The following is a 22,363-nucleotide window of genomic DNA, read 5'->3' as shown; positions in this document are numbered from 1 at the left end:
ACAGGAAGTATCCCAGGCCCTCTGCCAACCGCTGTACATGCATTAATTGATTTGATCCGGGCAACAGACGACTATATTATATTAACCTCTATTTTATAGACATGTAAACTGAGGCAAAGAGAAATAAAGCAACTTGCCAAGGTCACACAGATAATGAATGGCAAGCTTAGGATCCGAACTGGAGATGTCTCAGTTCCAGGACCTTGCGCTTATTAATCTCTCTAGTATGTTGTTTGCTTGATGCTGTACATCGATTTTCCAGCAGGGAGAGCAGTTTTGGGAAGTGCTGCAATAATAGTTATGTTTTAGAAATAGCAATGAAAGTAATATCAGGCCTTCCCAAATACCATTGAGTTAATTATTCTCACAAATCACCTGTCACCCATAGGTGGTGTCTTACTAGTCTCATGTCTAGAGGTCTCTCAGGTGCTGAACATAGTAGCTCTGGGTCTAGCTCCAGGCCGTGATGCAAACGCAAGGAGGTTCCCATTCTGTGGATACACAAATGGAGGCTTAGATGGGTGATGCAACACTCCCAAGGTGAGTGTGGTAGTTGCCAGGTTTGGGGTTCAAATGGAAGCTGCTCTGGCTCTGAAGCCCACATTCTTAACTGCTACTTTGTGCAGGCCATCGTCTTTGTCTTTGCCTGTTTCTTGTTCCTAAAACAAAGGCATTGGATTAGGTCAGTGTTTCTGAAATGTCAATTTTCCAGGTACCACCTTAACTTCTGCTCTCTGTCTCATCTATAATAAGTGTTTGTCCTTAAATTAATCCACTTCTTATGGAAATGCATACATTTACAAAGGAGACTTCCTGTCACTACAACTATTTTTTAAAAATGTCTTTGGCCAAATAGATGGTATAACTACACAAATAATACGCTTAAAACAGAACAGTGCAGTGATATGCTAGTTTGGAGTCTCGCTTCTATAGTCAGCCGTAGTCCTCCCTGCCCGAGTATGTAATCTTTAGACCTGCGCTCTTTGTGTTGACACAGAGTATTTGAAAATGTTAGAGGTGAAAGATGGAGTAGCACTGAAATGAGCCTTTTTCTAGACTTAATCAGGATTGAGACAGAGTTGCAAAGGGAATTTTTTTATTATTATTATGTGAGTTGAAGTTACGTTATGAGCAATCAGGTCTCCACTTAAAGCCATGTGTCTTCCAGCCAGTGTAGACAGCCCCGATTCTATGAAATGCTGGGCTGGGGTCGTAGCATCTTCTCAGCCCTCACATTCTTTCACTCTAAGGATTTGCTAAGGGCCCTCGCATACTTAAAGATCCAGTTTGAGAGAAGTAGGCTTGATTGGATGGGGAAGCGGGAGGTCCGGTCTAGACTGGGGTGAGGAAGGAGGAAATGAAAAGAGCCGTCTATGCTGCGGCTACCTTGAGGCATCCAGAAGGGAGGCAGGCGTGGGAGCCTGCAGAACCCCCAGTGCTGGAGCTTCCATGCCACGTCTCCCATGGTAACCTTTCACTCTTTTGTCATTTTCCTTGATGCCCATCGGCTCCCTATTCTCTGTGGCCCTTTCCATGATTCTTACCTACTTTCTCTCCCTTGATCACCAGAGACCAAGGATATCAGGGCTGATATCCATTTAAAAAGCTATGTCTGCCCGCTGGCGTGGCTCAGTGGTTGAGCATTGACCCATGAACCAGGAGGTCATGGTTCGATTCCCAGTCAGGGCACATGCCTGGCTTGTGGGCTGTATCCCCAGTAGGGGATGTGCAGGAGGCAGCCGACCAATGACTTCCATTCATCATTGATGTTTCTGTCTCTTTCTCCTTCTCCCTTCTTCTCTCTGAAATCAATAAAACAACAACAAAAACACAAACAAAATAAAAAGCTATGTCTAATGAAGATTTTAACAATTCTATAGGAGGAATTAACAAGAATCACAAGTTTCCTCTGTCTCCATCATTGGTTGGACATTTTTCATATATAATTTCACTTCCCCCAACAACTCAATGAAGTAAACAAGGGTGACACATTTGACACATCAGAAAGTGAGAGTATCAGTTAAGTCCCTCAGCTTCTGAGGCCTACAGAGTCTCAAAACCTGTGCTTTCTCTGTTATTGTGAGATGTTGAAGATTTTCCTGGGTCGGGAAGAGGAAGTTCCTGCACTGAGGACCTGTGCCTGCACCCTGGGGGCAGGGCACACTCTCACACCTCTCTGCTCAGCCTTTCTTTGTTCACTGGTAGAGGGATGATGCTAATGAGATCCTACTCATGGATTTGTGCCCCTTGGGGGCCAATTAACTTCACTTTACTTCAGCTGCCAGGGACCTCAGAACTAAATCCAGATCAATTAGCTCTTCCCAGGTGCCTGGTAGCATCTCTTCCTTCACTCATTTTAACTATTCTTTGTACCATTTTTATTTTTAATTGTCTTGATTTATATCTTATTTAACTTCGTAATATCACTTTAGCTGTGTCTGGGGCGTGAGTGGGATATGAATTCTAAATAAATAAGTAAAATCACTTTAGTGATATCTCTGGAGAGGGAGGACAGCTATTGGGTTCTCTTCTGGATGGAAATGCTGAGGTTGTTTCTGAGAAGGTGGCTTGGGGCAGTGAAGCACAAGGGTACTTGGGGAGGGGCTAAACCTGGCCCACTACCTGTTTTTGTCAATAAAGTTTTATTGGAACATAGTCACACACATTTTTTACTGATTGTCTATGACTACTTTCATGCTACAATGCCAGAGTTGAGTATAGTTGAAACATGGACAGTATGGTCCATAAGACCTAAAATATTCACTATCTGGCCCTTTAATGAAAATATTTTCTATTCCTGGTCTAGAGGAAAACAAGATTTGTAGAAGCTGCTGTCCAGGTAAAAAGAGAAGCTAATGTTTTCTTTATCTCCCCTGTCCCTTTTATTTAGTGTCTCATTTTTCCTTTCCTCCCTATTTTTTTCTCCCTCTCTTTCCCTCCCCTTCCCCCCTTTCCCTTCTTTTTCCTCTCCTTCCCTTCCTTTCACTTCCCTGCTGTGTTGAGCTGAAAGATTCCTTCTATTTCAGTCTTTTCTATTTTTTATGTTTTATTTTATTTAAATTTTTATTTATTGATTGATTTGACAGAGAGAGGAAGAGAGAGAGAGAAACGTTGACTTGTTGCTCCACCCAACCATGCACCCACTGGTTGATTCCTGCATGTGCCCCAACCAAGGGTCAAACTCACAACCTTGGCATATGGGGATGACACTCCAACCAACTGAGCTACTTGGCCAGGGCAGTCTTTTTTATTTTTGAAGAGGACACTGAAGTCTAAAAACTGCCGAGATGAGGCGGTAGGAGAGTGGCCATGAAGGGACAGCCACTTCCCAGTGGGCAAATTCTCCCCGTCTTTCACTGTGCACACAGGCCATGGTAGGAGCTCAGGGGAGATGAGATATACAAATACAGGAAAAGCACCTAGCACAGTGCCTGGCACATAATAGAATGATCAGTGAAGCTTCGCTGAGTTCAAGAAAAGCCCAATCTAATTGCAGAGGCAAAAAGCCTATACCCACAGTCTGAATGCCAGAAACTAGTCAGAGCCTTAGAAGTTGGTGTTTTTCAAGATTGGCCTGGAGAGCTTCCCCTGCACATCAACTCCCTCAGTGCATCACAGCCACATCTGAGCCCACTTTAAAACCTGCTACCTTAAGCCAATATTCTTACTTCAAAAGTGGTGGAAATTGAGTCTCTGCGAGAGGAGTTAACCTGCCCAGAGCCACACAGGAAGGTGGGGGAACAGCCAGGATTAGAACCCAGGTACCCTAGGTTCCGAGTCAACCGCTTTTTCCACTGTGGGATCCTGTGAAGTAACCATGAACTGGTGGTATATGTTTTAAAGGACAAAGAGCAATCGCATACCTTCCTAGCTATAGGATTTGAAAAGGGGCTGATGTAGTCAGGAAAGGCTTCCTGGAAGAGGCAGGGCTTAGGTGGTACAAAACAGGCAGAAAAAATGTTCTGTGCCTACAAAAAGAGCAGTATATTTCCTGAAGTGTTAGGAAATTGGACTCACCTTGGTTACAGGATCTATACTGATGTATAGGAACAAAAAGCAAGGTTAGGGAATTAGGTTCAATCCAGTTAAGGGTGTTTAAGGTATTTGGGCTTGATCCTGTAAGACCAGAATCATAAACAGATGCACCTGTTGGTACTTGGATGCATTGTATTTGACCCTCACATGTCAGGGGGGAAAATCATTTGTCCATGCTTAAAAATGGAGAGATTTCAGATAAAAACCTGGATTTCCTCCCGGCTTCTCCTAGAAATCAGGTGACTGGCAGCCTAGAGATGCCATTTTCACATGGACGCAGTCTGCTGTCCTACCACTTGTCACCACACCCCGTTCATAGGCTCTACACCCTGCCACTCCGTCCCCTCACGTTTATGTCCTGGACTCGAGGCTTTTGAGTTTACGTTTCCTGAAGACGTGGTAATGGACTAAAAATCCGTCGTCACTGATGTGATGAAATCATGTCAGAGGCTGTTTATTTGCTCGTCAAACATTTATTAAGCATCTATTTCCAGCAAGGCTTTCAAAGGGAAGGGCTGGGTTCAGGAGATGAATTAGGAGGCCGGTCCAGGGGTCCAGATGAGAGGACAAGCTTAGGAATAGAGCCGAGAGCCGTGGGGATGGGAGGTTGGACCCTTTTCCTTTGACCCCCATAGTCCATGTTTCAGAAAGAAAGCTGCCCCTCCCCATTTCCATAGAACCCGGCACCTGTCCTTTTAGGCCCCTTCGCCCCGTTTCTTATATATTATATCATCCGAGAAGAGGGACCCATCTTTCATTCTCAGCTCCCCTCTCGTCTCTCTTGTCTTCCTCATGTTGTCGAAGGAGCACATCCACCTGGTCCTGATCCCGCACTTCAGCCCCCGCATACAGAGCAGGCCTCCCCCCACCTGCCAGGAGGAGCCGGCTGGCAGCCTCGGCCTCCGAGCTGCCGTTGCAGATCAATACATCTGCTTTGTTCCCATCTCTGCGCCTGACTGCGGCGTTCGGTCCCGCCTGCTCCCCGTTCCCTCTGCTCCCCGCACACTCTCCCGCGCGCCTCTCCACCCTCCCGGCCTCCCTCTCAGTCGCCCCTCCAGGGTGTTCCCCAAAGGCCCAAGTGGCTTTCCACCCTCACACACTGGGGAAGTTGACTTCACTGCAAATGGTCCTTATGCTAAAACAACACAAAACCTTACCAAAAAAAAGGAAAAATCGGTGCGTGTAGGAACAGGAGAGGATGCTTGGAGTAGTGAAAATAGGATGCAGGAGGCGGTGCGAAGACTCGGTTTTTACTCTTGGTTTCTACCATTAACTAGCTGAGGGACGGGACGGGAGCCTAGGTGTCACTTTTCCAGAAAAGAAGCAGCTGGACTTGATCCCTTTTGAGGACCTGTCAACCTAACATCCTTCAGAGTATTAGGGGGACATTTTGGATGGGTTTCTTTTCTACCTTTTTATGACATGTGCATGGTGCTGCCAGTCAGCCATATTAGTGTGCAGACCAGGAGGTCTTTCCCCACATCTCAGCCTTGGTAAGAACTGCCTCCCGCAGAGCCCGCAGGGCCCGCAGAGCCTGCAGAGCCCCCAGAGCCCCCAGAGCCTGCAGAGCCCGCAGAGCCCGCAGAGCGCAAGGCCCTGGTGAGACTCCACAGGAGCGCGGCCTGCCTGCCTGCACGAGGTCTTAGGGGTCCTTTCTGTGGGTTACAAGGAAGAGGTGGACATCAAACCCCGCAGTGCTGAGGTTCTGGACTTGGAGAGAGCTAGCTAGATCACATGACACCTTCGGGTCACTCCCCGCCTTAGGGGAGTGTCGATAATCTCACAGAAAGCCCATGTTGGGTTTGTGCATGTCAGTTACCTCATCCCCAGGGGGGGCCTGGCGCATGAAATGCATCTGATCAGTACCTGTTGAATGAGTGAAAGTCACTGGCATTTGATCATAGAATGCCTGAGTCAGAAACACCCTTAGAGAGCATTTAAAATTTCCAGCTGTTTCCTACATGGACAAACAGAGGTCCTTGGACAGGATGAGCCTTGTCCCAGATCACATGGACCAGAGACCAAGTCCGGACTGGGGCCCAGGCCTCCTGACTCCCCTTCCGGTGCTTTTCACACTGACCGACTCTCCTTGCATCCCACATCGTCACTGGGCTGTCTTAGATTAACCCTTTCCAGAGGCTCTTGTGGTTTTTGTGTTGATGTTCCCAGCCTCTTGGGGGGAGGCAAGCTGGTGCCTTCTCTCCTGCTCCCGGGCTGGTTCTTTCTGTTGGCTGTCAGGACCCTGCTCTCTGAAGCACACGGCCACCCCATCACTCACTCTGACAGACCCCGCTGAGCACCCCCGGTATATCTGGGAGCCATCTTCTGTTTGGAAGTCAGCGACGGTCAGCCAGCATGTCAGTAATATTTGCTTTCCTGAGGCTTAGGCAAATCAAGCCCATCCACTTCCTGAGGCGCGCTCTCTCCCATCTGGCACAATTGCCCCCCCCATCCAGGGCAAGCCCTGGTTCTCAGCACGGTTCTCTCTCTTCCTCTCTCCCTCTGTCTTTTTTCCCTTCTGCCCCTCTGTGCTTCTCCCCGCCTTCCCTCTCTTTCTGCTTCTCTCGCTGGTAATAGGTAAGTTTCCTCTTTACTCCACCAGGATAGAACTATAATCTGAAACAATGCTAAATTTGGAAGAAATCACCCAAGCCCACTGTCCTGATTCTAGTAAGTACAGAGACCAAGTTCCAGAGACGTAGGGTCATCAGCTACCCCGTCTTGCTGCTGCAGTGGGATTAGCGTGGGGCGAGAATTTAGACTCAACCTAGTCCAGTGTCAGTTAAACCTCGTGGCCTCCTCTCCCCGATCCTCCCTAAACAGCCCTGCTTCAGGCTGTGTCCCCGCTGGCTGCCCTGGAGCTGGCGTCCAACTAGGAAGGAGCTGGAGACACGTGAGCATAATCTCAGACTCTGGACTTCAACTCTCCAAACTCGGTTTCCTGTCTGTTCAGCGAGGACTCAGTTTCCTCATCTGGCACATAATACAGAGTTGCTGTGGGGGTCAAGGGGGGCCCTGTGCTCCTGAGGGTTCTAGATTGCTAGACATGTGCCTGCTCCCTCTGCTTGGTGTCATTTGGCCTCTCCCTTGAATGGGAGCTTACCATTTTTCAAAGTGATGCTTATTCTATATTGAGCATTTGGGGCATCCCGACAAGGAAGCAGGTGTGGTATTTTGGGGCAAAGAATCTCTTTCAGGAGCTCTCTCCTTCATCTCACTGCCTACTGTGTGCTAGGCCCCCCTCCCAGTAGGGAAGCGGACCTCCTCTGGGACCGCATTAAAGCCACCTCAGTCAGGGGGTGTAGCAGCCAGAAATAGACCAGTGGTTTCCTTGGAAGTTTCGCAAAAATGGATCCTTTGGGTCAAAGGCTACTTAATCTGCAGAGCACAAGCTGTTTGCCTGACTTGAGGCCTCAGCAGATTTCCTAGGCTTGAAGGGGCTTTGGTATGGAAAAATGGTTTGTGTTTTGAAGATTAAGGGCCCTTTCATCCAAAAGATGCAATTTTTTTTTTTCTTCTTTCCTCAAGCTCCCAAAGAAACACTATGTTCCTTTCTGGTTTAAAACTGTAGCCTCCTGTTGTATGCATGGATGGGTTAGGTCACACTGCATCCTCACTGAGGAGAGAGCCTCAGTGAACCTCAGTGCCCCTTCTTTTAGGACTGGCCCTCCTCTCTTAGTCCTTGTGGGCCAGTCATCCCCACAAATGCACTAAAATCATCTGGGAGTGTTTTAAGACTACAGATTCTGGGACCTCACCATGAGAATTTCGGATGAAGTCTGGAGGAGAAAATGCATTTTAAAAGCAGAGACTGCTTGGGACTCACCAGCTTACAGATACCTGGCTTGGGGACCACAGCCCCCAGCCCAGCAGCTTTCAGTGCAGTGCAGTAGTTAAGAGCCTAGACTTTGGAGAGATCCAGAATCAAATCACAGTGAACTTCGCTGACCCTGTTTCCTTACTACAAAGTGAGACTAGGGTGCCTGTTTGCCACCCTGCCACCACCATCACTGCCGATTCAGTGGCTCTAGACAGCTGGCATTTATTATCACAGCTCATGCGCCTGTGCGCCAGCGAGGGGCCGCGGGTCTGCGCCAGCCTCATTGCGTAGGCTGGGCTGCTCTCGCTGCTCGCGTTCAGCCGGGGCCTCCGCGCTGAGCGTGGCTGGCTGAGGCGTGTTAGCTGGACTGTCTGTGCCATGTATTTCATGATCCTTCTGAAACACCGGTCGCATCCTTCTTGCGACAGCAGCAGAAACACAGGAGGGGTGCAGGAACCCACGAGGTCTTTTGAGGCCCAGGACTGACGCACCGTCACTTCTGCTTCACTCTGAGCACCAAAGGGAGTTATGGTGATGAGCCCAAGTGAAAGGCATGGGGAACAGACTTGACCTCTTTGGGAGAAGAGCTGGGAAGCGGCGTGACAAAGAGCCTGACCATAGGGAGGGGTGATGGCTGGGGGGATTCATCTGCCACACCTATTCCATACGTGGTTCTGAAAGTCGACTGAAATAATGTTTGTAACATTCTTGACCCAGTTCCTGTCATATGATAAATGCTCAGTTATGTTCATCATGGTTATGATTATAGTAAGGACTCAAAAATGGTGGCTAGAATCATTAATCCAGAGTTCCCAAATCTAACAACACAGGTAGGAAAACATGCCCAGAGGGGTGATGATGCTTTCTCAAAACCACACAGATGGGGCAGGTTGAGCCCTTGGAAACCAGACGATGCAATGATGTTTTATTTGGGATTTGAAGGAAAGTGGGAAGGACCTGGGTTTTGCTTGCTGTGCTATTTGGCATTCCAACAAATCAGAGATATTTCTTAGAGTTATGGCCTCAGATGATCCTGCCATCTCCCTCCCCTGCCAGGACAGTGGGTCTTATAGGTGGATGTGACTTTAGTGTACATCTAGAGCCTTTATTTAAAACGCAGATCTTTATACCTTTCTTACTGGAGATTGCAATACAGTAGGTCTCGTGAAGTGTCCAGAAGATTAAATATTTATTAAGCATCTAGTGATTTTGACCTTGGTAGTCTGTGGAATACTTTTTTTGAAACCCAAAGGAGTGCCCATGGAGGGCAATACTGAATCCCTTGGATCTTTCTTTGGATCTTTCTCACATTAATATGACCGGATCTCATCTGTGGCAGAATGAGCACTCTCAGATCTGTGAGGGCTGAGAGAGTGTTGGAAAGAGACAGTGGTAGAGGAAGACAGACTTGACCAGGCGCATGTTTGCCAAGGAAAACTCATGGCAGCAGGGACACCCCAAAACAAGAACCACAGACGGGTCAGTGAAGTAACAGTAGCTGAGCAAATTTTATGGTTTGCAGATGTGTGTTGAAAAGTTGCTGTTATCTCTTAGGGCTTCATGTGGTGGTAGCACTAGAGAACCAAACTCACACTGGATTACGGTTAAAAATAAAAAAAAGCAAAACAAAATAACACAGTAGCTGTGAGATCATGATAAATTATGGAATCTCTTTGGCCCCTGTTTTCTCTCCCATTAAGTGAAAATAATCATCAAACCTTCTTCAACGGCTTGTCTTGAGGACTAAGTGAATTTTGTGTGTTTTAAATAATTCACTGGTATTAACTCGCAGAATGTTGATTTTCTCATCTCTGGAATGAGAGGTATAAATCCCTGTCCTACATATGTTAAAGGTGGCTTTGAGATCAAATTGGAGCTTGGTCCCTTTGCAGCATGAAGTCTTGCTGGAAGGCAAGGATGGAATGAGGAGTGCCTTGAGAGAGTGTCGGCGAGAGAGGGCATTTACAATCTCCAAACTCACCATGTTTTTCTAAAACAGATTGCCACCCAGCACCCGCTTGAATACTCAGATGTACGTCCCCTGCCTTCTGCCTTGGCTCCATGATTGTCACGGACAAGCAGCAGTTGTAGCAGTCCTTTTAGTTTATCATTTAAAAAGTACTGCATAGAAGAATGAACCCATTACTCAAAACAAGCAGAGCCCAAGGAGCTTCTATCCAAATGCATCCACCAGGAACCTTTCATCTGTTTTCTCTAGTGACCTGTTCGAAACATCAAGCCAAGGGTCAGAGCTTTTGATGAGTAAATGCTGAAGTTGAGGTTCAGATGGAAACTCAAGTGTTTTATTTATTTTCTCCACTGAATATTAAGCATAGATTAGCCACAGGGAAGAATTTAGAGCCACTGACTCAGCAGAACACTGTTTATTTATTGAACAATTATATTTTGAGCTCTGGTGTAGTGCCAGTTCCTGTCTTTGGCATCCCATTTTAACACCAGGCTCTTCAGTATCCCTCCGTAGGGAGAGCATCCTTTCCTTATTCGTCTCTGTGTCCCAGGCAGCATCTCATTTACTGATCTGCATGTAATTGGTGGGTTTGCATGATTCGATGCCTTTTGCTCACACTGGCCCCACTAGCTGAAACGCCTCCCATAAAGTCCCTTCTTCCCCTTCACCTGGAAATCACTATGAACCATTGGAACCCAAGTAAAACCTCAGCGCCCTGGGACAACTTCTTGAACTGGCTCTGTTTGAGTACCTTTTCCCCTCCTCTGTGCCAACAACTCTTTGTTTAGGTCTCCGACGGACACTTTCTTATTTTACTCGAGCTTCCCGTGGCTGGCCCAGAGTTTGGCATTCCACCCCAACCCCAGAGCCCACGCTGTTCTTCAATCAGTACTGATTTTCCTTCTTTTCCGTATTTTCCTTTTCTTCTCTAATTCTGGATCTGTTCATCGAGCTTATAAATACCATCCTCATGCTCCTATGAAGAAAAGAAGTCCTCCACTGACACTGTGCTTGCTCCCTCCTCTGGTGGAGAGAAAGGCAGCACTGGCTACTGCTTGTTGGCTGGCTTTCTTTGCCAAGCACTCTACATTCTGTGCTTCCATTTATTCCTGTCCCATTCATGCCTTAATCTCTCTCAATGAATGTTCAGTTCCCATTAAGATATTGAACGAACACTGTCAGCCACCTCTGGATTCTTAAGTGCAAGAGGCATTTGGAGTCCTTACCGCGTTGTACCACTCTGTAGTTTTTTGAAACTTGAGACCCTTCTCTTTTTAAATGTTCCTGCTCCCCTGGCTTTGTTGATATTCTCTCATGGTTCCCTTCCTCCCCCTCTTGTAGCCTTTTCTGACTGCACTCCATGGGATTCTTTGCCTTTTAATCCTCCCTAAATATGAGCATCGCTCCGTATTTGTTCCCATCACTCTGGTCTCAGGCGTATTCACTGGGTGTTCTCACCCACTTCCAGAGCTGGAACTACACTAGTTGCTCAAATTGTTACACAAATCTCTCCCTCTAGTTTGGCCTCTCTTTTGATTTGGCCTCAAGCATTCTTCAATCCACTGGAAATTCTGACTTAAATGTTCAACAGACACTTCAAACTTAACAGGTCCAAGAGGGAACTTGTCATCATTTACTCTAAACCTCTTATTTTAAATATATATGTCTTTATTGATTTCAGAGAGAGGAAGGGAGAGAGAGAGAGAGAGAGAGAGAGATAGAACTATCAGTGATGAGAGAGAGTCATTGACTGGCTGCTTCCTGCACGCCCCTGGCTGGGGATCGAGCTCGCAACCCTGGCATGTGCCCTGACCGGGAATCAAACCGGAATCTCCTGGCTCCTAGGTTGATGCTCAACCGCTGAGCCATGCCTGGCTGGGCTAAACATCTTATTTTTTAAAATTGTTATTTATTAACATGAATGACAGTCATCATTCTAATCCTCAAACCCTATCTAAGAGTCATCATGACACCTTTCTTTCACCACCCCACCCACCCAGTCATCAATTCTTGCTAATTTTGCCTCCATCCCCCCCCCCCGCCCCCCCCACACATACACCTTTTGGTCAAATGCGAGATATCTTGTTCAGGCCATTTCTTGCCTAAACTATTGTGATAACCTCCTCAATTTTACCCTTGCCCTTCTTAAATCTATCCACTACCCCAACAGTTGGAGTAATCCATCTAAAATGAAACTCTAACGTACAGCTTCTCTGCTAAAAGCTGTCAGTGGATCCTTGCAGTCTCACAGGGCTAATCCTAGCTCCTGATTTGTTTGGTTCATTCATCCAATAGGTATTGATTTAGTGCCTACCATTGATTCCAGATCCTGGCATTCACGGGGGGAAAGGGGGAAGAATCGGTGTCTTCAAGAAACTACCAATCACGCATAAAGATACGATTATAAAGCAAGTCACCCCATTTGGCTCTTTTGCGTCACCTCCTGTCACTCCCTTCCTCAAAATTCTCACTACAGTAACTTTGAAATGTTTATAGATGTTATATTCATACCACACTCCTTTATTCTTTTCACATGTTTTTGTCCTGGCCTGAAAATGTCAAGGCCCACATTTTGTCACAAAATTCTTTACCTTCCAAGTCCTTGCCTGAATGCCATCTCCAGGAGGCATTCTCAGAGACACTAGCTTGGGGCTCCATGCTCCACAGAACACTGGGTATACCCTGTCTTTGCCCTGTTATGTTATTTTTAAATTACCTGTTTCTTTGTCCATCTCCTGCTGTGGACTGTGAGAATTAATTAAAATAGCAGGGACTCAACAAATATTTGTTGAATTTTGTCAAACTGACCCAGAAAAGACATTCCAAAATGTTAATTTCACTTTCCTTTTTGAAAGATCTCCTGCAAAGAATGCTGATGATTTTGAGGGAAAGCTTAAAAGGCAGCTTCCCTGAATTTAGATCTTTACATTTCTAAATGCGGCTCCAAATGAAATATTTATGAAGAAAAGGATTCTCTACATAACTTAGAGAAATTTTGTTAATTACAAAAAATATATATAGTATTTACGATCCCATCCCTAAATCACAAAAGCAAGTATTCCACATATTTCAGTTTTCTTTTAGATTGCTGTGGCCTTTCCTAGATTCAACATTTCTGGAAATTTCACACCTCAGTTTGACTTAGCCATTTTCTTTGTTGACATCTTTACAGTTAATTTGTGGTTGTTCACGATTGTCAAAACAAAAAAAAACCCTATAATTTAGGATGATGTGATATCTTAGCTTATTGTATTAAAACACTGAATCATAGAACCTAGTTAGAATTGGCTTAGTTTGGGATAATTTGAGTTTGAGAAGCCTATGGGATTTCTTAGAGATGTTGATTGTGTGGTTGAAAATAATAATATAAAATGTATAAATTATAATGAACACTCATTATAGTGGTTTCTATACTTTTTTTCTAGTCACACACATAACATTCAGTAAAAATGTTTGACTCCATACCTCTCTATGAATGTACGCATATGAATTATTTACACATATTACCTTCACTAGCTAATATCCCAATTCCCCATGCTCAGTGTTCACTTAGAGCAAAGACCAGCATTAATAATTGCATATGTAAATCCATATTTTAATTAGTCCTTTGGATCATCTTGAATTGTTTTGGCCAGTTCCTGACACATCTAATTAGATCATCATTATTTTGGTTTAGCCTTCTAGTGTGGCTTTTCCTCCGCCATTTTTGTGTTGATGTTGGCTTGAATTATTAGCATTATTGTCACCCACAATTTCTTTTTAAATGACTTGCCCATTTTGTGAGCTAATATAAATCAGATTATATAATCCTAAACTCCATGTCTCTAGGCACACATAAGTATTGAGGCTTTGGGATGCACTGAAAGGGAAGGAATGATGAAGCCCAGCCTCTTCAAGGTGTAGGGCTCCCCCTCTTCACTCTGGTGTCTTTTGGACACTTGACTGTTGGAAATTTGGGCTAAGTGTGGAAAACAGGTAATCAACATGTACACTAGAAGTTCTGCTTTTGTTTCCTGCTCTGTGTGCCCTGATTAGTAAATTCTAATTGGGCTTCATTGGACTTTTACGTTGAATCAGGTAGGCACTGAGTTACGTGTTTTAATGCATGAAATCTTTACTTTGACCAAAGAGGATTCATAGAGTAAGATCAGAAAAAAGCAAAGAAAACACACCCTCGATGCTTATGTTCCACTGTTTAAACTTGTTCTTGGATCGGGTGTCTCTGACATTTGGATGAAACTTAAGACAAGTCCATGATATTTTCAGGCGACATTCACCATTTTTCTGTTCACCTCTGTTCCTCATTTTCAGTCTTGGTTCAGCAATTAATGTGTCCAGTGCAGTATATTACAACAAATCAAATTTTATTTGAAGTGGAAACTTCGTTGTTCTTTCTGATCCTCCTGTCTTTCAGGATTTTGCCATCTCTCTTCCATCTTGCTAACCTTGATCTTCACTTCTTCAGGGTCCAGAGTTTTCTCAAGGTGGTGAGGTGAGGAGGTAGCAAGAGTCTTCCTTGGCTGGTACTTTCTCATCAACTTAGCATCAGTACTTCAAGGGCTTGGAAGGGGTCCAGACTAATGTTTTTCACATACAGCATTTTGGGGGTATCTGGAGCTTCTCTTGTCTCTGGGATCTCTTACTTGTGAATCCTGTGATGAAAGAAAATGCATCTCTTTTCAGCTGCTCACTGACCAGTCATCCTTGTGTCCTTGGTAAATTATAAGGCAATTTCAGTTTCTTTTTGCTGGGATCCCCTTTCCCTCCAGCTGGGGATCTGGGACAACCTCTCCTGGCTTTCTCTTGTATGTCGCCCATTTCTGATTTATGGGGGGCACATTCATTTTACACATGAGCTAAGCAGGTACTTCCCAAATGGCAGCCCCTCCTCTGCCATCAAGTGTCTATCCCTCTGCAGAATTCTTTGTTTAGATTTCTCCAATGTGAGCCAGACAACAATGTGCCATGTTCCCCCAACCTCCAGGGGACATTTGTCATGCCTTTGAGTGATCTTGTTGAAGCTTTAGGTGAGGGACTTCTACCCTGACTGTGTCCCTGAGTTGTTCGGGGATGGGCAGGAGGATTCACAGCATGGTGTCTGTTCTCACTCAGACTCCACTCATGATCTAACTCTTTCTGCCATCATGTGACTGAAAAGTTGAGAATCTCAAAAAGCTCAGTTGGGCTACCTTTTTGGAAATCCTGAATAGTGGTCGCCCACCTCTCTTTAGAATATGGTATCTGTTGTCTTGGGCTTCAGCTAAAACCCAGACAAAAATAATTGTATTTAAAATCCTACTTAATCTTTCTTTGAACGCTGAGAGGTACTCATCCCCGGATGAGGATTTTTACAGATGAGGAGACTGAGAGTTCATGGTCATCCAGCTTTGCAGGTTTGTATCTCTGGTGAGAGGTCTTATCTGGAGATCCTGGTATCGAAGTTGAAACCTGGGTGAGATCATCAGGTTGCTCCAGGCTGAAGAGGGAGGCACTGTGGGTGATCTCAGATCCGGTGACCTGCCTTAGGGACCCTGAGGGTGGGGGACAGGGCAGGCATTCCTTTCCACCCTTGGCCGAAAAAGTGGGCTATGGCTCTGAATGTGGCCCTGGCTCTGCAATGCATACGGAACCAGCAGAAATGCTTGGTGACAAAGCCGTGGAAGGCCCTTCTCTCTCATCTCTCATCTCTCCTGCGTGCTCCTCAGATGTAGATAATTTACAATGGCAACAATTAGAGAGCATGCTCTGTGTGGGATGAGCCCGATTCCCTTAATAGCACTGCAGGCTTATATATAGCAGGGTTCAGCCAAGGGTCCCACGTGCTCTGCAATCTACAGCCCTCGTCAGCTGCTCCACGTCCATCAGGCACCCGCAGCAGAGGGCCTGGGGGTCAAGGGCAGCCCTGGGAATAGAACTGGCCTCTCTTTCACAGTCTCTAAGCCCCAGTGGCAGGAAGTTCCCGGTATGAATGCTGGGAAAAGGACAGTTCTGGAATGCATGGTAGTACATATCCAGGCTGTCTCTAGGATGTGCAGGTTGGGGGTGTGGCCCTTGAATGTGGAAGTGTTTGTTTGTAATGTATTTAATGTCTGTTTGTTTATCGATTTTGAAGGGAGGAAGCAAGTGCACCGTGGCTCAACCACACAGTTGCTGGGGAGAGTGAATTGGGTCCTGGAAATGTTGATAAAAACCTGGAGATGGATGAGTGTTCTTCTCAAGCAGTGTCATAGAGCAGAAAAGGCTCATTCTAGCCCTGCACTGTCCACGAAAAGTAGAGTACCATCTATATATGTCATTTTAAAAATTTTAGCAGCCACGATAAAGCAGTTAAAAATAAACAGGTGAAATGAATTTTAATAGTATATTTTATTCAATCCAGTACATCCAAAATAGTAATATTGCAACATGTAACCAGTACAAAATATTAGTGAGATATTTTACATTCTGTTACTCCTACTGAGTCTTTGAAATCTGGTGGGTGTGTATTTTAAGCTCACATCACACCTCGATTCGGAGTAGCCACATTTCAGGTGCTTGAGAGCCACATGTGGTCAGTGGCTCCCAAGTTGGACAGCACAGACTCCAGCTCTAGCTCTGTCAATTGCCAGCTCTGTTGTGTTGGACCAGTTACTTCAACTTTCTGAACCTCAGTCTCCCCTCCCCCCATGTATAAAATGGAGATCACAATCTCTCATGATAGTGAGAGGAAGTCACATGCGTAAAGCAGCTAGTGTGGTTCATGGTACATAGTAAATGCTCAGTTAATGCGAGATTCCTTCCTCTAACTGACTTCTGTGGCAACTAAACTGTAAGCTCCTTTGGGGGACTGGCTATCCAGAAGGAAACCAGTGCCCACCCTCTCTCCCCCTTCCTTCCGCTGACATCATCTCCCCCCAGGCATTTGCCCCACTCACTCCTTCACGTCCTTCAGGTCTCTGCTGAAAAAGCTCTTAATCAGAGAAGCTTTTCCTGAACAGCTTGCGTGTAAAGGCGCACTCTCGCTCTCGGCCCCCCTTTTACCTTTGATTTTCTTTGGAGCACTTCTCACAGTCATGTCATAGATACAGGCACTTCTCATTTGTTTAGTCTTCCCAACCCAACAGAAAATAAGCTCCTGGAGGGCCCTGGCTGCTCTGTTTACTGTTTAATTCCCAGCTAAATATGTTGATGGATGAATGAATGAGTGAATTTATTGAACAGCCCCAGTGCTTTGTCCTTAGCATATAGCACCGAAATGAAATGCAGGGTTCTTGCTTGATGAGAGAGAGCATGAGAAATAGGGGCGATCAGATGCCTCAGAGACCCTTATTGTCACTGAAACCTCTGCTACCTGTGTCCTACCCCGGCCACACATGCCATCACCCTACCCTGTCCTACCCCTACACTCGTTTTATGCCACTTGCTCTGCTGGAATTTCCTTGACCTCATCTCTGCTTATTAATGAAACCTTACATGCTATTTAAGGCCCAAATACCACCTCTTCTATAGGATCCTTTTCGGATCTCTTGGTTGAAAACCTTATCCCTGGCCTCTATTCCTCCATCGGAGGTTTTCCTTTTGTTATAGTATTTATGACGGCATATTTCCTATCAGAACTCCTCATGAATGGGCGTGACTCCTCACAATATATTGAACCTGTGGAGGGCAGGACCTAATTTCAGCCGGGGTGGCACGAGGGTGGGGATGTAGTTGAAATTTTACAGACTTTGTAATGAGAAACCCAGGGGTTAGAATCCTGACTCTAATACTTCAGACTGTGGGCTTGGGAAAGTTATTCAATGTCTTTAAGTCCCAAGGTGCTCATCTGTGAAATGGGATAGCGTGACCTCCTGGCGGAGTTAACCTTTATTAACATCTACTCTGTGCTGGGTGCTTTGACTGCTATCAAGAGAGCAGACACAGATCCAAGCCCAGGGTAGATGCTCAACATTACCAGTCATGGCACCTGTATATGATCCTGAGTCTCCAGTACAGTGGGTGCTGATATGGGCCTGTTTATAGAATGGGAGTCATAGCATCTGTCATAATATGACAACATGTAGGTAACATGTAGGCTGTCGTTCTTGCCCAACAAAATATCCACGTCTATTAAAACTCACTGCATAGAAACTTTTGTTTTCATTGTTAGTGTTCTGTGGATTAGTGTGATTTTCTAAGTCAACAGAGATATATATTCTACCTTCTTCCAGGAACCACTCATCTCTCCTTGCTCAAATGTAGATTTTATCATAGGTCCCAACTGCAAAGAAGGTTCACACAGGGCCATATACACCCACTGCGTTGTTCAGACAATGTGTCAACATGAAAACCAGGAGCTAAAAGATAGAAGTCAGGTGCACTTGGTCTCTGAGGTCATGATCTGTTAAAAAAAATTGGGTTAGAGCAGGGTTTAACTTTTGCATCATTGCCAAGTGGGCCCAGTGTTTTTGTTTGTTGGGAGCTGTGCTGTGCATTTGTGGGATGTTTAGCAGCATCCCTAGCTCTACCCACTTGACGTGAGTGGCACCCCCTCAGTCATGACAATGGAAGATGTCCTTTGGGGGACAAAATGGCCACCAGTCGGGAAGCACTGGCTGAGATCTTTCAAATGTCAGCTAATTCTAGGGCTGCAGGCTGAGGGCGCGTTGTCTTGTGCGCACACACACTCACGGGGGTGCTGCTCCACGCTTAGCTTCGTTCCACTTTGGAGAGCAGCAGTGTTCGGAATCGTGTTTCCCTGCACACGTCCAATAGCCAGGCGTTCTCTCCAGGCTCCCACCCTGCCCCCACTGACAGCAGAAGCCATTTGGAAGGTCTTTATGGGTGACACGCTGCGATTTCAGTGTGGGTTGCTCCCCACCGGGATCTCCGAACAGTCGCCCCCACTCCTGCTTGCACTCAGGTGGGGCTGGCAGGCTGTGTTGGCAGCTGCAGCTGTTACAGTTCTGCACTCAACACGCGTGGCTTTGTTTGAGGCTCTGAACAGAACTTCAGGCCTCGGCTCCGACAGCCCTCTCCTCTGCCCACGGGCCTTTCTCCTTGGCCTCTGGCAGCTGGGGCTCGCGGTGCCAAGCAGATTTCCGTAGCTCCTCATAATAAAACAATGCAGTTGGGCAACAGAGGGAAACATCCAATCAAGTAGGAAATCTCCATCTCTTTTTGATTCCCCTTTAGTTTTTTAGCTCTACTCTCTTCCCATTTTCAGTTGGAAGAGTAGACACATAAGATATCATATCTACTCACGTTGGTACATAATTTTACACTTGGCAAAATGTTTGTGTCCTCGCCACATTTTTAAAAGATAGAAATAAAAAATCTGAGATCTAGAGAGAGGACGTGACTGTCTGAAGTCACGCCGCTTGCCATGTGCAGAAACAGTCTTTTAAAGACTCTGCAGATAAAGGCTCACAGCCCAGTGAGCCAGAGAGATACAGAAACAGTTAAGTATAATGAAAGCTAATAATCACGAACATAGAGTTATATGAAGTGAGCGACTAGAGCAGAAAGGACCAGCACTTCTGGAAATGAGTAGGAAAAGGAAATGACCTGTGAGGGCCTGACTCAGGCGGCTGCTGAAAGCTAAGCAGGACTTGGCTGGGCGGTGGGGACAATATGAGCGAGGACACTCCTGGCAGGGAATACGTGGACATCGCCAGGACCAGCATTCATCCTCAGCACCCCCTCACTGTCATGGAGCACTTGCTGAGTGCCAGGCACTGAGGGGAACGCGGCCCATAAATGGTGTCGTCGCATTTTCATACCAGGTGCTGTTGTTAATCACATTTTACAGACAAGGAAACAGACTCAGAGAGGTTAAATGACTTGTCTGGAATCATTCTGTTTATAACTGATGAGGCCTGGATTCAAAGCTGCCTTTGATACGAACTGAGATGAGCTGTTCTTGAAAAAGTGGGCAGTTCTAGGCTAGTAATTAGAATGATGATGAAATGATGAAAGCAAAATTTATAGATTTTCAAAAGCCTCTCTTCTCTTCTCTCCTCCCTACAAGGAGCCTCTTCCTGAGCTCCCCCTTGGTCCTAAGCATTTCTTGAACATGGCTCCACTGTGCTATGCTACCATCCCCCGAAAAAAGAGGTGGCTAAGGCCCCACCGAGTTTCTTGGCCTTTAGTTTCCCTTCTGAACATCAGGGAACCTTGAGGCTCAGAATCACTAGCAGGTGAATCCTCAGGTCACGTTTCCTTGGGGTGAAGGGGACACCCCTCTGAGCACTGTAGACGTGACTCTAATGAGCGCCAGGGACTCTTCATCGGTAAGGAATCCAACCAGAGGGCCATGCTCATAATCCATCCCGAGACCGTGTGCATTCGTGTGATTATGCAAAAGCAAAGTGCGTCTGCAGCAGGTCCGTGTGAGAGGAGGAGAGAGAGGAATTCTCATTTCCTGGGGCCCTGTTGTGAGAGGCAGGCTGTTTGTGGAGACAGTAGGTGGGGCAGACTCTTGAGTTCTGTCTCCGCATCCCTGAGGCTGTCTCTGCATTTCTTCATTTCATACATTCTTTCAACACATACGCCTTCAACGCCTTCGATGTGCCAGGCGCCGAGGTATAGGCACGTCAGCGCACCCTGTGTTCTGCAGAGGAGGAAACCGCACCCCTAAGAAGCTGAGCAGTTCGCACGTTCATCCTGCAGGTGAACGGACCTCCGCAGGCGCGGCGCTCTTAACCAGACGCGGAACTGAATTTTGTAAACCTGAAAACGCTCTACTGATGTAAGGCCGTATTGAGATGTGTTAATACCATTCTTTCCCTTTGTCTCTCCTTTCCTTTTCTTTTCTCTCTGTCTCTGCCCCCTCCCCCTCGCCCTTTCTCCGCAGGACTCCACAGAATGGAGCAAGAATGAGAGGAAAAAGGCCTGCAGAAAAGCATGAACTGGAGGTTTGTTGAGCTCCTCTACTTCCTGTTTGTATGGGGCCGTATCTCAGTGCAGCCCTCCCGCCAGGAACCAGCTGGGACAGACCAACATGTCTCCAAGGAATTTGATTGGCTCATTTCAGACAGGGGGCCTTTCCACCACTCCAGGAGCTACCTATCCTTTGTGGAAAGACACCGTCAAGGATTTACAACCAGATATAAAATATACAGGTAAGCTCCGGGCTCCGCTGGCCCTTGCTTTTCATTCCTAGAGGGCTCTCGGGGGTCAGTCCTTGGCATGGGCCTTGCTGTAAGGCAGGGGCGTCTGGGCCAAGGGATCGTGCCCCTGCAGTAGGCTGTCGCTCACTTTTGCACCTTTTTTTAAAAACTTTGCACGAGAGATTAGCAATGACAAGGGGAAGAACAAATAGCTAATATTTATTGAGTACTTACTGTGTGCTGGGCATGGTACTGGTACTTTGTATATACTATCACATTTAAACTTTTAAACCATCAGAGATAGGCTCTATCATTTTTCTCCACTTTATAGATGAGGGGACTGAGCTTCAGCGAGGTGAAATAACTTGTGTAAAGTCACATTGTAAATGATCAAATATTTTTAGTCAACCGCATCAGGTGTTGGTAGTGTTGTTTTGCAAATGCGGTCAGTGCATCCAATAACCTACCCAAACACATGCACGGGTTTAGAAATAACTAAGCACACTCAGTGAACAGCCTTTTCCTGAGCAGATCTGAACTGGTTCTTGGCCCCTTGGAATCCTAATCATACAAAAAGGACTTACCCAAAGTTCTCTTTTCCTTAAAACCATCTTAGTATCTCCTCATTCCACTTGACCACCCTCTCTTTGGTGTTTCTACAGCTTTCTGCACTTGTATTTAGTTTTAAACCATTTGGAATCAGAGTACATTCTTGTGTTTCTTTCTTACCCAACTAGAAACTCTTGGAGGGCAAAGACATTATATATATATATATTTCTTTCAAAAGAGAAGACTATCAGAATTTCAAAAATATAGTTGATTCAAAAGTCTAAACTATTCCTTAGAAGAACTAGTTCTCAATCACCCAAGAACAACAGCTATCTACTTAATTTCAAATTTGGATCCTTAAAATAGTATCGGGCACAATACAACCATTTCTATCAGCGGATATGCTTAAACTAAATATGGGTGCTCACTGATTACGCAACAGAAAGCTCCAGTATCTGAAGTCTCTGGTACTGGGAAAGACATTGGCTTGAGACGTTGGATTTAGGGGAAGAGAAGTAGTGGTAAAGGCCCAGATGTTTGTGATTTGTCAGGTAATAATAGCCTCTTGGTTTTATCTGTGGTCGTCTCTTCCATTTGAGCCTCCTAAGAGTACTTTAAAGTTGGGATAACCAAGGCTCATATTTCCATTTTAAAGATCAAGAGATGATTGACCTGAATACATTTATGTAGCTGAGAAAAGGTGGAGCCTGAACTGGAAACCAAATCTGCTAAGTCCATCCATATGAATAAATGTGCTAGAACTGAAGGCATCCATTCATTGTTTACAAATGTTTCTTAGCAGCTCTCCTATGCCTGAACTGGCTCTAGACACTAGGGATAAGTTGGTCTGAATATAAGTAGTCCTGATATGACAAAGTGATAGAGGGTCATAAGGGAGCTATCATGCTTGTTTGATGATTA

General features: G+C 45.7%; 1 protein-coding gene across 1 annotated transcript in view; it reads left to right on the top strand.

Moving 5' to 3' along the window:
* Positions 1-22,363, top strand: part of BRINP1 (BMP/retinoic acid inducible neural specific 1) — a 145,629-nt gene that overhangs the window by 21,473 nt on the left and 101,793 nt on the right. The window contains exon 2 of the mRNA XM_081151561.1: positions 20,638-20,905. Coding sequence (XP_081007687.1) covers positions 20,688-20,905 — 218 coding nt within the window. The 5' untranslated portion in view covers positions 20,638-20,687. The remainder of the gene's footprint in view (positions 1-20,637; positions 20,906-22,363) is intronic.

The sequence above is a fragment of the Miniopterus schreibersii genome, assembly GCF_964146895.1.
Source record: "Miniopterus schreibersii genome assembly, chromosome: 11".
Classification (NCBI taxonomy): domain Eukaryota; kingdom Metazoa; phylum Chordata; class Mammalia; order Chiroptera; family Miniopteridae; genus Miniopterus; species Miniopterus schreibersii.
The sequence above is the reverse complement of the archived record's forward strand: the minus strand, read 5'-3'. Positions and strand labels throughout refer to the sequence as shown.